The 15,558-nt window shown below is 53.3% G+C and overlaps 2 protein-coding genes across 4 annotated transcripts in view; one reads left to right on the forward strand and one right to left on the reverse strand.

Annotated features, from left to right (window-relative positions):
• Positions 1-3,704, forward strand: part of ZNF362 (zinc finger protein 362) — a 43,226-nt gene extending 39,522 nt beyond the window's left edge. For 2 of the 3 annotated variants that reach the window (XM_043444974.1, XM_043444975.1), the window contains exon 9: positions 1,889-3,704. In XM_043444974.1, coding sequence (XP_043300909.1) covers positions 1,889-2,005 — 117 coding nt within the window. In that variant the 3' untranslated portion in view covers positions 2,006-3,704. Of the gene's footprint in view, positions 1-1,367; positions 1,479-1,888 lie in introns of those variants that run through there. The other variant, XM_043444976.1, reaches the window with a different exon arrangement.
• A 2,695-nt stretch (positions 3,705-6,399) lies between these two features.
• Positions 6,400-10,923, reverse strand: A3GALT2 (alpha 1,3-galactosyltransferase 2). Its single transcript, XM_043444977.1, has 4 exons — positions 10,725-10,923; positions 10,430-10,519; positions 9,993-10,130; positions 6,400-7,405 (listed from the first exon to the last, which is right to left on the reverse strand). The coding sequence occupies exons 1-4, from the start codon at positions 10,892-10,894 to the stop codon at positions 6,718-6,720; spliced, it is 1,086 nt and encodes a 361-aa protein (XP_043300912.1). The 5' UTR covers positions 10,895-10,923; the 3' UTR covers positions 6,400-6,717.
• Between the last annotated feature and the right edge of the window lie 4,635 nt (positions 10,924-15,558).

Consider the following 15,558-nt stretch of genomic DNA (forward strand, 5'->3'; position numbering starts at 1 on the left):
GGCTTGGATTACCGTGATATTGAATGGTTTGCCTTGGAAACAAACAGAGATCATTCTGTCATTTTTGAGATTGCATCCAAGTACTGCATTTCAGACTCTTTTGTTGACCATGATGGCTACTCCATTTCTTCTAAGGGATTCCTGCCCACTGTAGTAGATAAAATGGTCATCTGAGTTAAATTCACCCATTCCAATCCATTTTAGTTCGCTGATTGCTAGAATGTCGACATTCACTCTTGCCATTTCCTGTTTGACCACTCCAATTTGCCTTGACTCATGGACCTAACATTCCAGGTTCCTATGCAATATTGCTCTTTACAGCATTGGACCTTGCTTCTATCAACAGTAACATCCACAACTGGGTATTGTTTTTGCTTTGGCTCCATCCCTTCATTCTTTCTGGAGTTATTTTTCCACTAATCTCCAGTAACATATTGGGCACTTACCGACCTGGGGAGTTCCTCTTTCAGTATCCAATCATTTTGCCTTTTCTTTTTTTTTCATTTATTTTTGTTAGTTGGAGGCTAATTACTTTACAATATTGTAGTGGTTTTTGCCATACATTGACATGAATCAGCCATGGATTTGCATGTGTTCCCCTTCCCGATCACATTTTGCCTTTTCATACTGTTCATGGGGTTCTCAAGGCAGGAATACTGAAGTGGTTTGCCATTCCCTTCACCAGTGGACCACATTCCTTAATATCATCAAATACCCAGTTGGTATTCACATTTTCATTTGTCTCATGGATGGCATAATTTATAATTTTATTTATTTATAAATTGTATTTTTTAATCAAGATCCAAATAAAATTCTTACATTGTACTGGGTCAGTATAGCTTTTAAACTATTCTTCCTTGCCCCCACCCCGATCCCACTGCCTTTTCTTTGCAACTTACTCATTGAAGAATAGCCTCCTTGTGTGGATTTTGCTGATTGCTTCCCTTTGGTGGTGTTTATAGTACTTTGTCACCACATTTGAGGGCTCCCTCTGCCCAATGTTGAGCAAACTGAGGTAGGAAGCCAAGAAGTGGCAGATGGAAACCAGAGCACCACTTGGCAGCTTAGTGTGAGGGTCTGTGGGTCTGCAGGTGAGCCTTGGGTCACCTCACCCACCCAGTCTTGGGTGCCTCAGGTCAGACTCAGCCGAGGCTGGGGCAGTGCTCAAAGGATGAACTGAGCATGCCCAGTTTATGCGTCTAAAGCCACCAGTCAGATCAGGCCCCAATTCTTCCCAAGGGAGGGTAGAGCTTGGGGATGCTTCTGCTGGGCTCCCATCACCACCTAGAATGAAATATAGAGACTAGGGAAGCAGTGGTTCCCCTCAGCCCTACTGCTTGCTAAGAGCTTTACCCTCATCACCACAGCTTCCCTGTGAAGTCCTTCCTTCCCCATCCCTGCCTGCAGAGGAGGAAACTGAGGCTTGGAGAGGTGAGATGACTGGTCCAATGTTCCACTGCTGAGGAATGGCAGAGCCAGGGTCACCCGAGGCCTACTGCTCCACCCTCACTGGGAGCACCAGCCAGATGGGGGCAGGTGTGCTCCATTGGACAGGACTCCACTGTAGCCAGTTGGTTAATGGCCTGGTCCTAGAGAGTTCCAGGTGGCCACTGCTGAGGGACGAGCCTGATGCCTGCCTGCTCTCTAGTCAGCACACAGCGGGCTCCGACTCTGGTAAATGAGCCAGCCCCCACCACTGGCAGAAATGCAGTATCCCTCCAACCAATACCGATGCCCATCTGGCCCCCCGCCCAAAGCTGTGGCTGTCCACCTCTAGCCGGCTCATCTACCCAGGAGCCCTCCAGTGGCCGCTTATGGGAACTGCAGCTCCCCCTGCGCCCTTGCCGGCAGCTGGCTCTAAGCTCTGCATCTCGCCCCCTGCCCGCAGGAGACCTACCTGATGAAGCACATGTCCAAACACACGGTGGTGGAGCACCTGGTGAGCCATCACTCGCCCCAGAGGACGGAGTCCCCCAGCATCCCGGTGCGAATTTCCCTCATCTGAGCCGACCCGAGGCGCCCCGCCCTGCCCACTGGCAGACACAGACCCAGGCAGCACCGGCCCGACACCCTCCAGGGGCCCTCCAGGAACAGCCGAGCTCTCTCATGACCTTCCTGACCTTCCAGAAAGCCTGGGCCGCAGAAGCCCTGCCCGGTCCAGCTCCGGGGGCGGCCAGGCCAACTGCAAGATTCTGGACTGTTTTGGTGGCATCCAAAGACGATCTCAGAGCACTTTGAACCTCTCCGCTGGGTTTTCCTTTTCTTCCCCCATCCTTCACTTGCTTCACTGTTTTTTTGTTTTGTTTTTAAGTTTGTTTTGGAAAATAACAAAAAAAAGATATTTATTGGCCAAGAAGTTGGTGCTGCTAAGACCGAGAAATGAAAAGAACCGGACAGATGGACACAGAGACCCAGAGGGCAGCGTGGGACCTTCTCTTGCCGCAGCCTCGGGTCTTGAGGGGAAGGCGCAGGCCTGGGAGTCTGGACCGCAGAGGGGGCTCCCCGGTGGGAGGGGCAGGAGGCAGCTGGAATGAGCCGCTCACCGCCCCCCCCCCCCCCCCCCCCAGCTGGAGCCTCCAGAGCTGTGCCCTGGGCATCACTGAGCAGTGGGACGTGGCAGCTACCAGCGCTGCCCAGGCTTCAGGAGACAGATGGAGAGGGGCCGGGAGGTCCGCAGGACCAAAGGGCGCAGGGTTGGCTGGGCTGGGCGCAGGCCCAGGGAAACGGGGTGGGGGCGGGCTGGGTAAGACCCGGTGCCCCCACTGCCCTGAAGACCACCCCAGTCTACCTCAGTGCTGGCCAGGAAACCTATCGGCTACCTCTCCCACCATCCCAGACTGTGGGCAGCGGGGGAGGGAGTGGGCCTGGGGCAAGGACCCCCTCCGCTCTGCAGAATTTCCTCCGGTTAGGGCAGTGCCCAAGGAGGGATTACTTGTCTTCCCTGCCATGGAGGGGGATCCCCAGCCCAGGCCCTAGGCCCCTCGGCAGGGAAGGGATCCTCGGGGAGGAGGGTCCCAGGAGCAGACCCTGCCCTCAGCCCCCACAGACACACCCCAATCTGAAAGCCATGCGTGTCCGTGTATATAGGAACTATGTACAGAGCCCGGAGAAGCCCCCTCTACATCCCCTGGGGAAAAAAAAGAAAACTAGACAGAAACTCATCTATATATTCTGTATCTGGAGTTCCGTTTTGAATATTAACTGTGTTATTTTTATACACTTTTTAAGCCTTAACTCGCCATTGATTTACCAGTTTAACGTCTCCCGGGGTTTCTTTTCCCACGGGGTTCTCCGCCCCGCCCCCACCCCTTTGTTTGACTTGCGTCGTCTGATACTCAGTATTGTAGCTTTTCGTCCGCATGTTACTACCCTGTAAATACGCTGTTATACATACTGTTAACACCCTTTGCTTTTTTTCTATGGGACCTCCAGGCCACCGTATTTAGAACTAGTTACCTTATTAAAAAAGAGAAAACAGTCTGTTGGCTTCTCAGTCTGCATCGTGGTGGCAGGGAGGTGAGGGCAGGTGCTCCCCCCACTGCGCTTCAGGAACAAAGTTTGCGTTCTATTTAAGAAAAGGGGTGGGGAGGAGAAAAAGGTCAAATGTGGGGGAAGACCCTAAAGGGGGCAAGAAACAAAGGAATCCCAAACCCTCTGCTCTCTGTATTTCTCTGTTGTGAAGAATAAACTGTACCTGCAGCCGGGTGGCAGCGGTGTGTGGCGTGCTCTGTGCGGGGGGGGCCGGGGGGCACCTTTCCAGGCTCCTCTCCCCTCCCCCGCGGCCCCCCTCCCCAAATCGGGAAGGAAGGGAAATGGCCTTTCTCGTGTCCATCACTTGCAGCCCAGAACCACGAGGGCTCAGAGGAGTGCAGTCCCTGATGGTGACTCATGGTTGAGTCACTTTCGGTCTCCCAGGGCCAGCCTTGCTAAGCTCTGGGGGAATTCCTGCATTTCCCTCCTAGGCAATCAAAACATTGACCACCGCCCCCCCCCCCCCCCCATGGGGAAGCTGTGTGTGAAGGGGCCTTCTTGGTCCACTGGGATAGCTGGAGGCTGTGAAACGAGCTGCTGCTGCAGGAGTCCCAGGAAGAAGCTGACTCCCAACAAAGCCCAGAGGAGAGCCGGAGACACGTCACGGAGCCCTGAAGCTGGCCCAACCCCAGCACTGTCTTGTTACGTAAGCCAGTAAATCCTCATTCGGGTTGTCCTTTCGTTTTCCTCCAAGAGTCATTTGCTCAACGTTGACCAGCACACCACTGGCTGACTCTCCAATCAGAAATCTCCATTCGGTGAGTTAGGGACAAGTTAGGAGATGGTGGGCACCTGATATGGAAAGTCCTGTGTGGGCAGGGGCGGGGTGGGGTTGGGGTGCGCTGTATTGTGCCCGAGACAAGCAGGAGGACAAAGGAGGCAGAGAGAAGCAGAGACGGACAGAAGAGACCGAGGGCCAGTGGCAATCTCAGCCCCCGACTTTGTCTCCATCTTTTGGCTAGCTCTAATTTCCTGCTTGCTCTCACATCAGTGAATTTATTCAGTATTTATATGTTGCTAATGGTGTAGCAGCAGGTAAGTTAGTTAACCTCTCTGTGCCCGATTTTCTCATGGGTAATATGAGGAAAATAATAGTAATCAATTTATAGGATGGATATGAGGATTGAATGAATCAATAGATATCTAAGGCTTAGAACTGTGCCTGGCACACAGTAAGCACCCAATAAATGTAATTGTTGTTATTATTTGATGTAGCCTTGATGAATCTATGTCCTTTATGATCAGTGAACTCTGATTAGAGGGCTGATGATGTTTGGGAATTTGGGGGGATGACATCTGAGCTGGCATGGCACTAGGGATGGCTGGACAGGTGAAGATTTTGCATGTAGCAGTGACACTAGGGGGACTGGGAGTCTGATTTTCACTGGCTCACCTAGAAGCTCTCAGGAGCTTATTGGGTCCTTGAGGGTCACAGGATGGGTGCTGAGGATAGTGTTGATTGACAGGGATACTGATGAAGGAGCTGCAGAAGGAGCTTATTCCTGCCTCTACAGCCTCACCCCCATGGTGGGCCTCTGGGACAAAGGACGACCTGTTCCCAAGTGATCATCCACTCTGTTCCCCTGCAGCTTCCTTGACCCCTCCCCCTCCTCAGGAAGGTCTCAACCCACCGCAGGAGGCTGCTCCAGCCCAGCTCCAGAAAACCCCTGACTCCTGCCATCACTTCCTCTTTAAAACAGGAAATGGTTGTCTGCTGACTCCTCTGCACTCCATGAACTTGCTGGAGAAGCGGCAGGCAGGGAGAGGGAGAAGGCAAATTATTTTTTTGGGCATCACAACACCTGTAGGGAGGGTGACTGGCACCCCCACTTTACATATGAGAAAACAGACTCAACAAAGGTTAAGGAACTAGTCCACAGCCATGCACAGAGTCAGAAGAGGAGTTGATTCCTAACCAGATCTTGCTGGCCCAACCTCAGGTCTTTGCTGGCCGAAGAGTTGGTCTGTGTGGCTTTTAGTGAATGCTGCGGGGTAAGGTGGACAGTCTCCCACCAGAGGAAGGGATGTCAGCTTATAGCCAAGTAATAACCTGTTCTCGGGCATACCTGGCCTGTTCTTAGCTCTAATCCAGAGTCCAGAAGGCCTCCTGGGTTCTGCTAATCTAGCTTAGGCAGGAGACACTGGGACCTAGGAACTGCTTTGGAGAGGGGAAAGCATCATCTGTGTTGATAAAATGTTCCTAAAAATGGTTTGAAAAAATGGTTAGTGTGTCGAAGCCATCAGAGTTGGCCTACTGAGCTGTTGTCCCACCTGAAAACAGTGGAGGCTGTTAAAAATTGAAGGTCTAAGAGAACACTACAGAAACGGTTCAGGAGACCGGGAGGGAAATCCCACCCTCTCCGGGCCTCTAGTTTTCAGCTGTTAAGACAATATCTCCGGGACTTCCAGCAGATAACTTCCCCAGCTCTGCAGCTATTTCCCGGAGGGAACCACCTTTCCTGGAGGGCCTGATGACTTCATGCTCCCATTCGGAACCTGCGTCTTTCTCTATTGAGGATGAAGAGTCTGGACAGCAGCCACGCAAAAGGAAATTTATCTCCCAGACACTGTGGCTGAACAGCCGTTGGGGTCCCATGGCGAGGAAATGTTATTTTTATGAATTTGGATTCTCCAGGAGAAAGGGCCACAAGGACACTGTGGAATAATGTATTTTATTATCGTATTGCTTAAATATGTACAAACCATGCCGAGGGCGAGGGAGGTGAACCGGATGCCACTGTGTTTCTGCATCTGGGGCTCCAGCCCAGCGGCAGCTCTATTTGGCCTGCGGGCCCGTCCTGGCTCTCCAGCTGCTGACCTCACTGACTGACTCACAGATGCTCTGGGTCCTTAGACAGTTACGTTCCTTTTTTGGGCTTCAGTCCCACCTTTTTTTTTTTTTTTTTTAAGTGGGGGGTATGAGGAAGGGGCTAAAACATCTCTTCGGGGGTGAGGCCTCCGCTGAACTCAGTAAGGTCAGAAGTGAAAGGTTTCCAGGCAGCTGGTGGTGCGTGGGACCAACCGCCTTGGTGAGGCGCTCCCCCAAGGCCGGGCCTACTCCAGCCCCTCGCCCCCCATCCCCGCAGCCAGGCAGGTTTTCATGCAGTCTTTCCGGCCCCTCCAGCGCCATGCCACTTCCAGAAGGGGCCCCACCGGCGTCTGGGACCTCCGGGGCCCAGGGCACCGCTAGCCACGCAGCAAGGCATACTCCTTGGGCGCCCAGAGCAGGCGCGGCCGGCGGATCTCGGCCCGGCGGCCTATGTTGGGGCTCCAGCAGAACTCTGGCGATAGCAGTTTGGCGGGCTTGTGCAGCCAGAAGAACTTGTTGAGGTGGCTCTCGTCGTGCCAGCGCGCCTCCAGGCCCCTCGCGCGGTCCCGCCGCAGGCCCCGCGCGCAGTGCGCCGTGAGCCGCCGCAGCGCTGCCACGCTGCCCCCGAACACGGCCGCGTGGTAGTAGAAGTCGCCCTCGCCGGGGCCCAGCGCGGCGGCCGAGCGCGCATCGCGCTCGAAGGGCAGCAGCCGCCGGGGCCAGCGGTAGTGCCAGGCGTGCAGCTGCGCCACCGACTCGGCCAGCGCCTCGGGCCCGAAGGCGCCGCTGAAGTGCTGGTCCACGTCCATGCAGAGCACGAAGCGCGCCTCGCGGCCCAAGCGGCCGGCCAGCGCCGCGTGCAGCGCGCGCATGCGCGCCATGGACACGTCCTGCCAGCGGCGCTCACGCGCCACGCGCTCGACGCGCAGCCGGCGGCCGGGGCCCAGCCACACGCGGGGCACCGCGGCCGGACGCTCGGTGAACACGTAGTACACCACGCGCTGGCCCACCATGAAGTGCTGCTCGGCCGTCTCCAGGAAGCGCTCCAGGTACTTCTCCAGGTACCTGCCGGGCGGGGCGGGGCCGGCCCGAGTCAGCCAGGCCGCTGCGCCCTCCGGAGTCCGCGGAGTCGTCGGGCTGACCAGCTCTCCCCATGTCCTTCCTGGGACCCTGCCACCCCAGGCCCCGGAACTCCAGAACTATTTAGCCCCAGAGTCGTCCGAGGCGAATTAAAAATCATTGCCATTGTTCGCCATTCCTGACCCCATGGGCTCTGTGTCCCTGCCCTTGAATGCGGCGCTTCCTGACCGCCTAGGTCCGTTGAGTCCCAAGGCAGGGATGCTGTGCTGGTCCTTGGGAGGACTGGCCCGTTAGCCTTTGTCTCGTTATAGCTCTGGCCCTTTGCTTAAGCACTCTGAGGCTGCCACGAAGTGAGAAAGCCTGAGCTAGCCACGGAGGAAAGCGCCCTCCAGTTTTCCGCAGGCTACTGTCCCGGTGGGGACCTACACGTTTGGGAGCAGGGAGGGGCCCCAGCAGCTGAGCCCTGTCGGAATTCCTGAGCCACAAGACCGTGAACAATGGTAATAATGAGTTGTTTTCTGTCACTAAGTTTGTGATGACAAACCACAAACCTAGGTAACTGGGATGTTTGCAATACTAGTAACTTCCTATAAACATACTTTGGAATCCTGGGGTCCTAAAATAATAGTAATAATGCCTGATATTTTGGAACATTAATCATGTGGCAGACAGTTTTTAAAGTAATGTGCATTATCTCATTTAATCTTCACCATTATTATCTCCATCTCAGGTGAGGAAACTGAGTCACAAAGGGCTTTATTAACTTGTCCAAGTGTACACACAGTTGGTAAGTGTGAAACCAGGATTTGAACCCACCCTGGCATTAGAGCCTGTATCCTTACCTGTACTTACTCTATTCTGGGTGGAACCGGGAGAAGCTGGAATTAGAGACCTTAGAAGCCTCAGCGCCCTACGTTGGGTTTATAGAACCTTGGAACTTAGGACCCTGAAATTTCTGGTCCCAGAGACTTTGGGTCCCTAAGGCTGGTGGAAAGTGAAAGTGAAAATCCCTCCAGCTGTGTCCAACTCTTGCGACCGCATGGGCTATACAGTCCATGGAATTCTCCAGGCCAGAATACTGGAGTGGATAGCCTTTCCCTTCTCCAGGGGATCTTCCCAACCCAGGAATTGAACCCAGGTCTCCCGCACTGCAGACAGATTCTTTACCACCTGAGCCACAAGGGAAACCCAAGAATACTGGAGTGAGTAGCCTATCCCTTCTCCAGCAGATTTTCCTGACCCAGGAATTAAACCAGGGTCTCCTGCGTTGCAGGCGGATTCTTTACCAACTGAGCTATGAAGGCTGATGGAGAAACTTCTTACTCAGCATCCAGAACAGAAGTGGGGGCACCAAGGTCCTAGAGAGGCCACAGTTCTGCCCACCTGGCTCCCTGGTCAGCCCTTGTCCTGTTTGCTCCGTGGCCTTCCAAGGGCCCTCCTTTCTCTCCCTTCCAGAGTGTGGGGGACAGATTTGGAGGAACCTTGAGCAGTTGTCTGCGGTATCTGATGACAGAATTCCTTCCCCAGTCTTTTGGATATCTTTTTCTGGATGCAAAGCTCTCACTGCCTTCCCAAAGCAGCCCATTCCATTATTAGAAACTTTTCCTTAAATTGCCTTAAACTCTACCTCTCTGTGCCTTTAGATTGTAGGATCTGATTGCTGCTCTTAGCCAGGACTTTGCATCACTACTGGAAAGTGAATACCAGCTTGGACAGCCTGCCGTCCTTAATGGGGAGATGAAAAGGTCAATGCCCTGAGATTTCTTCTCCACCTACCACTCAGGGCTCCTTCTCCGCACCTAGGGGCCCCTCATGTCCTCGATTGGCCTCCTGTCCCGATTCTGTCCCCTCCTCACTCAGTCAGCTGCCCCCATGGCCTGTCTCTCGACTTGGTCATCATCAGTCTGGGCACCCCCCCGCACAGAGTTACAGCCTTCACATGTCCCACTCTGGGGGCCCCCATCCTTCCAACCCATGTCCTGTGATACCAACCCCAGCAGCCCTTCCTCAGAGTCCTCTGGTCTGCTGATACTGCCATTCTCAGCATCTCCTTTTCTTCACATCCCTCTTTACCCAGCCCAGATTCACTCCCTTGCAAAAGCCCTCAGCTCCCCAGTCCCTCCTCTGCCATCAGAATTGCTTGGCCAACCCCCCCACTTCTTATTGTGTGCTTGTACCTGAGCCACTGACCATGGGCGCTTCTGCTGCCAGGCCGGCCCCTCTGTTTACCCAATTGTTGTCATCTCCTGTCACCTGAAAAGACCACGTTCTCACCGAAAACCCAAGGCCTCCAGATGGATCCGCCCCAGACCCTGGGCAGATTCCTTCTAGGTTGTGATTCCGAGCTCCTGGCTCCCTGTGCTGGGTGGACTTCATGGCGTTGGTGTCCAGGGAGGAGGGGAAGGAAGAGGATGGGGGTCTGCCCTCGCCATGGGGGTCTGGGACAAGGGATGCTATCTCTGCTTCTCCTTGGCATCCTATGGCCCAGGAGAATGGGGTGCCCCACTCGCTACATCACATGCACTCCCACTCCTTCCTGCTAGGATGGCACCATTTCCCTCCCAGGCCTTACCTGCCTACAGCAAAGACAGTCAGACCTACGGTGAGGTTCTGCCGTACAGCCTCTTGCTGGGCCACGTCTGGGTCAAAGGTGCCGTCCCAAATAATGGGGGCCCCCCAGGAAGTACAGGTCAGGACTTCAGGCCGGGCCCTGGCCGGGGCAGGGAGCGAGAGACAGGTTCATCCATTCACCTGCTTGGTGAGTGGTCACTGCCGCCCTTCCCCCCCACCCCCCTGCCAGTCCTGGGCCCTCGGGACCACCCAGGCCCTGCCCCTAGAAATCTCTATTCCAGATCCAGCAGAGTAGTGGGAGATGTGCTACCTGAGGGGCGCTCTGGGTGGAGTGCCTAGCCCTCCTGGGGTTGGGGATGCGAGGAGGACAGGGACCCTGGGGCAGAGCTCGGTAGGGTGTGGGGTGTTCTCAGAGTGGGAGGGGTGGCGGCTTCTTACCAAGGGTGCAGGGGACCTGTGAAGTTGTCCCTCAGCAGGGGCGTTCTGGCCGGAGGGCAGACACCCATGGGGATGAGGACTTCCAGATGCCTGTGGGGTGGGAGCAGCAGTGAGGGGTGTGCCAGCCTGCTCAGGAGCCCTCTCTCTTTGCTTCTTACAAGAAGGGAGAGCCCCTGAGGACGCTTGTGCAGCCGTGACAGCCGCCACTCCCCATCCCTCAAGGGGGCACTCGGAAAGGGCCACTTGGACCCTGCCCCTGCTGATCCCATCGCGAGGGCTGGGGAAGGGGTTATACCTGAGTACAGGAAGCCCGAACCGGAGCAGCCCTAAGCCGCCAAGTGCAAGTAGGATCAGCTGCCAGAAGATTCTCTTCCAGGCCCTGGAGGTGGGGAGTAAAAGTGGATGAAAGTGAAAGTCACTCAGTCGTTTCTGACTCTTTGCGACCCCATGGACTATACAGTCCATGGAATTCTCCAGGCCAGAATACTGGAGTATTTTCTCTTTCCTTTCTCCAGGGAATCTTTCCAACCCAGGGATCGAACCCAGGTCTCCCACATTGTGGGTGGATTCTTTACCAGCTGAGCCACAAAGGAAACCCAAGAATACTGGAGTGGGTAGCCTATCCTTTCGCCAGCGGATCTTCCTGACCGAGGAATTGAACAGAGGTCTCCTACATTACAGGCGGACTCTTTATCAGCTGAGCTCGAAGGGGCATCAATAACTCATTTATGTATATACTTTTACATACACACACACATATGCATTTATGTATGAAAAATGATGTGATTTAATGTTAATATGAACATATTAACAGACACTGCAAGGTCCAGAGGAGGGCAGACAGTGCAGTCTCTCCTGTTCTCAGCCACCCAGTCCCCTCTGCAGGGGGCTAGTCTGTGCATAGACAGGCGAATATAAATACGGTATAAGAAAGGCAAATTCTTTCTTCCTTCCCTCCATCCTTTTCTCTGCTCTCCCCCCACAAATGGTCACTCAGGGATAAGCTTTTCTCTACCTTGCATTTTCCATGGACCATCATGTCCATCTGCATTCTTGAAGCGCTTCCTCACCCTCTTTTCCAGCTGCCTAATGTGCCTTTGATTGGGACGGCATCATTTGCCTAACCAGGTCATTTCTGATGAGCATGTAGATGTGTAAATTTTTTTGCTTTTTTCCAGCAGCAGATTTGGGGGACAGTAACATTAGGGTGCTTCACCTGGGTTGGATCGAACTTGGACAGGGAAGAGTCTGGGAGGGGATGCAGGGAAGTTTGTGGCTGGGAGTTGAGAGCATCTGGGGCTTAGGGATGAGTTGCTGGGCTTCCTGGAGGGCGGGCTGCAGTCAGGGGACCATGCATCTGTGGCGGCTCCAGTCACGGAGTGGGGTCCCTCCAGCAGAGCTCAGCAACCCCATTGCTGGCTCCAAGAAGGTGGACTTTGCGATTTGTCCATAGTTGCTTGTTTTCCAGAAGGGCTCTGAAAGTTGAGAATTTTAATAAGATCCTTGGCAGGGGGTGAGGGGGTCTCCTCCAGCTCTCCTTACCCCTGCTGGGTTCCAGTGTCTCTAGACAGACTGAACCCCTGTGGTGAGGAGCCTGGCCACTGGAGCTAGACCCCCAAGTTTGAATCCCAGGCCACTTCTTAGCTCTCTGACCTCGGGCAAGATTCTGGGCCTCTACACTTGAGTCTCCTCATCTAGACATGCACTTCATAAGAATACCTACCTTAGAGGGCTGCGGTGGCTACTGAGTTCATACCTGCTCAGTGATTAGAACAAGGCCTTGCACGCAGTAACAGCTCAATAAACTAACTATTGTTGATTATCATTCATATTATTGTTGCTGAACAAGCCCTCAGGATTCTCAGCACGAACTCCCAGCTCCCCTTCCTGCCCTATAAAGTCCTTCCAAAATCTGCCTCCTCTGGTCTCTTCCAAGAAGGCAGCCTGATCAGACCCTCACGCCCCTGCCTTTCCTGCTGCCCCATGTCATTGTTCCTCAGCAGGTGTATCCAGTAAATAGATCAGAGAGGCCCCTTGCAGTTGTGTGTGTGTATTCACGCGTGCATCTCCGTTGGATGCATGGTTCTGTTCAGTTGGCCAAACCTGGGTGCACCGACCCCTCCCTCTGCCTCGCCCACCGTCTGCTGCCAGTCCTCAGGGTGTGTTGGCTTTGCCTCCTTGCTCTCCCCCTTCTCTGCTGCTCCTATCCCCCCAACCCCCACAGTGACCTTGCCTGCTCGTCCCCACCAGGACCTCCCTGCTCCCAGTTCCCCCTCCCCCGAACAGCCCCCAGAGTCAGCTCATAAAATGCCAGCTGCTTTAACTGTGTCCACATCACATGAACAGGGAAATCCTCAAAGGGGAAATGCATTCAGTAGGCAAACATATGGAAAGATGTTCACCCTCACTAGTAATCAAAGACTTACAGATTAGAACCAGGCGGGATGTTTTGCCTATAAAATGAGCACTTTTTAAAAAGAAAGAAATGAAAATAGCCACGCTGTGAGAATACAGCGAGATAAGCACTCTTACACCTGCCGGTGGGATGTAAATCACTACAGCTTTCGTGGAAAGCTCCTTAGCTGTGGGAATTGAAACCTTCAGCAGTCATCCCCTTTAATCCGATCACTGCAACTTCTGGGAACCCGTTCAAAGGAGACCATCTTCAGCATGGGAAAAGTTTATGCATCAAGATGTTCACTAGTTTCTGCTCATTCATGCATTCAGCCTACGCTTAGTGGTCACAAGCTCAGAACTGAGCACTGTGCTAGGTCAAGGATTCAGAGGTGAGCAAGACACAGACCTTGTCTTCCAGGAGTGGGGTCAGCAAGATGTGGATGGCCAGAAAGAGGGGAATACGGTCAGAGGACAGATGGCAAAGAGAGGAATGGAACAGCATAGCAAAGGCTGTGATTAGTGTAAATACAAGAGAGCATTAAGGGCAAACTTCAGATGGGGAAGAAGTCAGGGAAGCTTTCTGGAGGAGGTGCCCTTTAAGCTAGGACCTGAAGGATTGGAAGTTATCCAGGCAGAGAAGGCAGTGGAGGGGAAAGGGAGATCCGTGAAAAAGGAACAGTGATGTGTAGAAGTGAGGAAGTGAGAGAGAGCTTAGAAAGCATGTGGAACTGTAGGTCCTCCGCAGGGGTGGGTGGAGTGTGGATGGGGAGTGATGAGAGGTGAGGCTGGGGATAAGCTGGAACCAGATCACCCAGGACCCACGTTCTAGGCTGAGGGGTTTGGACTTCGTCTTGAGGCCCTGTGGAGCCCTTTTCAGGCCTTCCCTTCAAGGAGTGATGTAGCCAGATTTTTATTTGAAAAGTACTCCAGCCTGGACATGGAGTGGGAGGCAGTGGGCATGGCTGGAGGCAGGAAGACAGGTCAGTGTTGGCAGTGGGTTGGGGAGGAGTAGGTGATGAATGGCTGTTGAGGTAGGGTGGGCAGGACTTGGGGACCAGGAAAGAAGATGAAGGCTACTAGTCTGGTTGGGGGAGAAGGCAATGGCAACCCACTCCAGTACTCTTGCCTGGAAAATCCCATGAATGGAGGAGCCTGGTAGGCTACAGTCCATGGGGTCGCTAGGAGTCGGGCATGACTGAGCGACTTCACTTTCACTTTTCACTTTCATGCACTGGAGGAGGAAATGGCAACCCACTCCAGTGTTCCTGCCTGGAGAATCCCAGGGACAGGGGAGCCTGGTGGGCTGCCGTCTATGGGGTCGCACAGGGTCGGACACGGCTGAGGCGACTTAGCAGCAGCAGCAGCAGCAGCAGCAGCAGTCTGCTTGGAGTTAAGGAGCTGGAGCCCAGAAGGCAGGTAGGCAGGCTAAGGAGAGAGTTCTGGGACTCCCCAGGAGGGCAAGGATGCTGTGGAAGTGGGAGAGAGCAAAGGGAGGAGAGCCAGGGCCCAGCACCGAGGACACGGTTGGGGACGGGCAGGGGGGCTGAGTGAGCCGAGGAGGAAATGGAGGTGGAGGCAGGTGGCTCTTCCCAGAAGTTTGACTGTAAAAGGAGAGAGAAAGGATGGTAACTGAAGAGGTTGAGGGATTGGGACTGATGGAGGCGTGTGTGTTTCTTTTACCAGGGAGACTTGAGCTTGGTTGAACAAGAGCTAGAGAGCACCCGTGGAGAAGGCATTATGCGGGCCACTCAGATACAACTGGGAAAGGCCCCAGTGTCCAGCTAAGTACACTTTTTATGAAGGTTCTGTAGTCACATGGAAAAATCTTACACAAAAACCTTCAATGGAAAAAGCAAGACCTAAACTTCATAGCTCTGTGATTACAGGTCTAGCAATGAAAACATGCAGCAGAAGACTGAAAGGAAGAAGTATCTGTGTAATAGGTTATGGGAGGGTTTTTCCCTTTATTTTTCCTCCCATTTGTCTCTAACGTGCTTTTATTGCTTTTTTTAATGAAGGAAAAATACAGAGCCATTTAGAAAGAGCAAGCAGTTTTAAGCCTTTCTAGTGACTGCAGGGTGAAGTCCACCTTCTCAGTCCTGCCTACAGAGCCTACAAAATCATTTCACACACTCACACCAGACCCAGCTTTCCCCTTCTAGAAATGAGACTTCATAGCCGGCAGGCCAAGGTGGTTCTCCTAGCATTGCTGGAAAGAGCAGATGGAGATAAACCACCCCAGTGTTGGTCTGTGGAGAGGTGGATGAATGAGTAATGCATCCCCGTGTAATGCAGAGCAGCCTCGACATTGAAAAGGATGAGGTTGGTGGATACATGCTTTCTGGAAAAGAAGGCCTAAGGGACTCAGTGGAAGAGGAAGTAACAGAACTGTGCATAGAGGCTGACCTCACTTCTGTGAGGGGAAGGCTCCTGTGCCCGTGCACCTGTGCATGTGTTCTTTTATAAAATGTACACAGATGTGTACATCTGTGTTCTTTTATGAAAACGTAGGAGAAAATCTGGAACGGCACTACCCAATAGAAATATAGTGTGAGCCAGGAGTGTAAATTAAAATTTTCTATTAATAGTAGCCATGTTAAGAGAGTGGAAAGAACTGAAGTTTTAATAATTTAATCCAATATATCATTTCAGTATGTAATCAATATAAACATTATTGAGCTATTTTACAGTTGCTCTTGGAAACGAGACTGCCCCCTGGAGGGACACCATGA

The sequence above is a fragment of the Cervus canadensis genome, chromosome 24 (genome assembly GCF_019320065.1).
Source record: "Cervus canadensis isolate Bull #8, Minnesota chromosome 24, ASM1932006v1, whole genome shotgun sequence".
Lineage (NCBI taxonomy): Eukaryota > Metazoa > Chordata > Mammalia > Artiodactyla > Cervidae > Cervus > Cervus canadensis.

Bases quoted from the DNA above. Each gene is read 5' to 3' on its own strand.
- A3GALT2 (XM_043444977.1), bottom strand. From the start codon at position 10,894: ATGGACTGTATAGTCCATGGGGTCGCAAAGAGTCAGAAACGACTGAGT. The intron at 10,520-10,724 runs GTATAACCCCTT...CCCACCCCACAG, and splicing joins TTCGGGCTTCCTGTACTCAG to GCATCTGGAAGTCCTCATCC. The intron at 10,131-10,429 runs GTAAGAAGCCGC...TGCCCCGGCCAG, and splicing joins ACAGGTCCCCTGCACCCTTG to GGCCCGGCCTGAAGTCCTGA.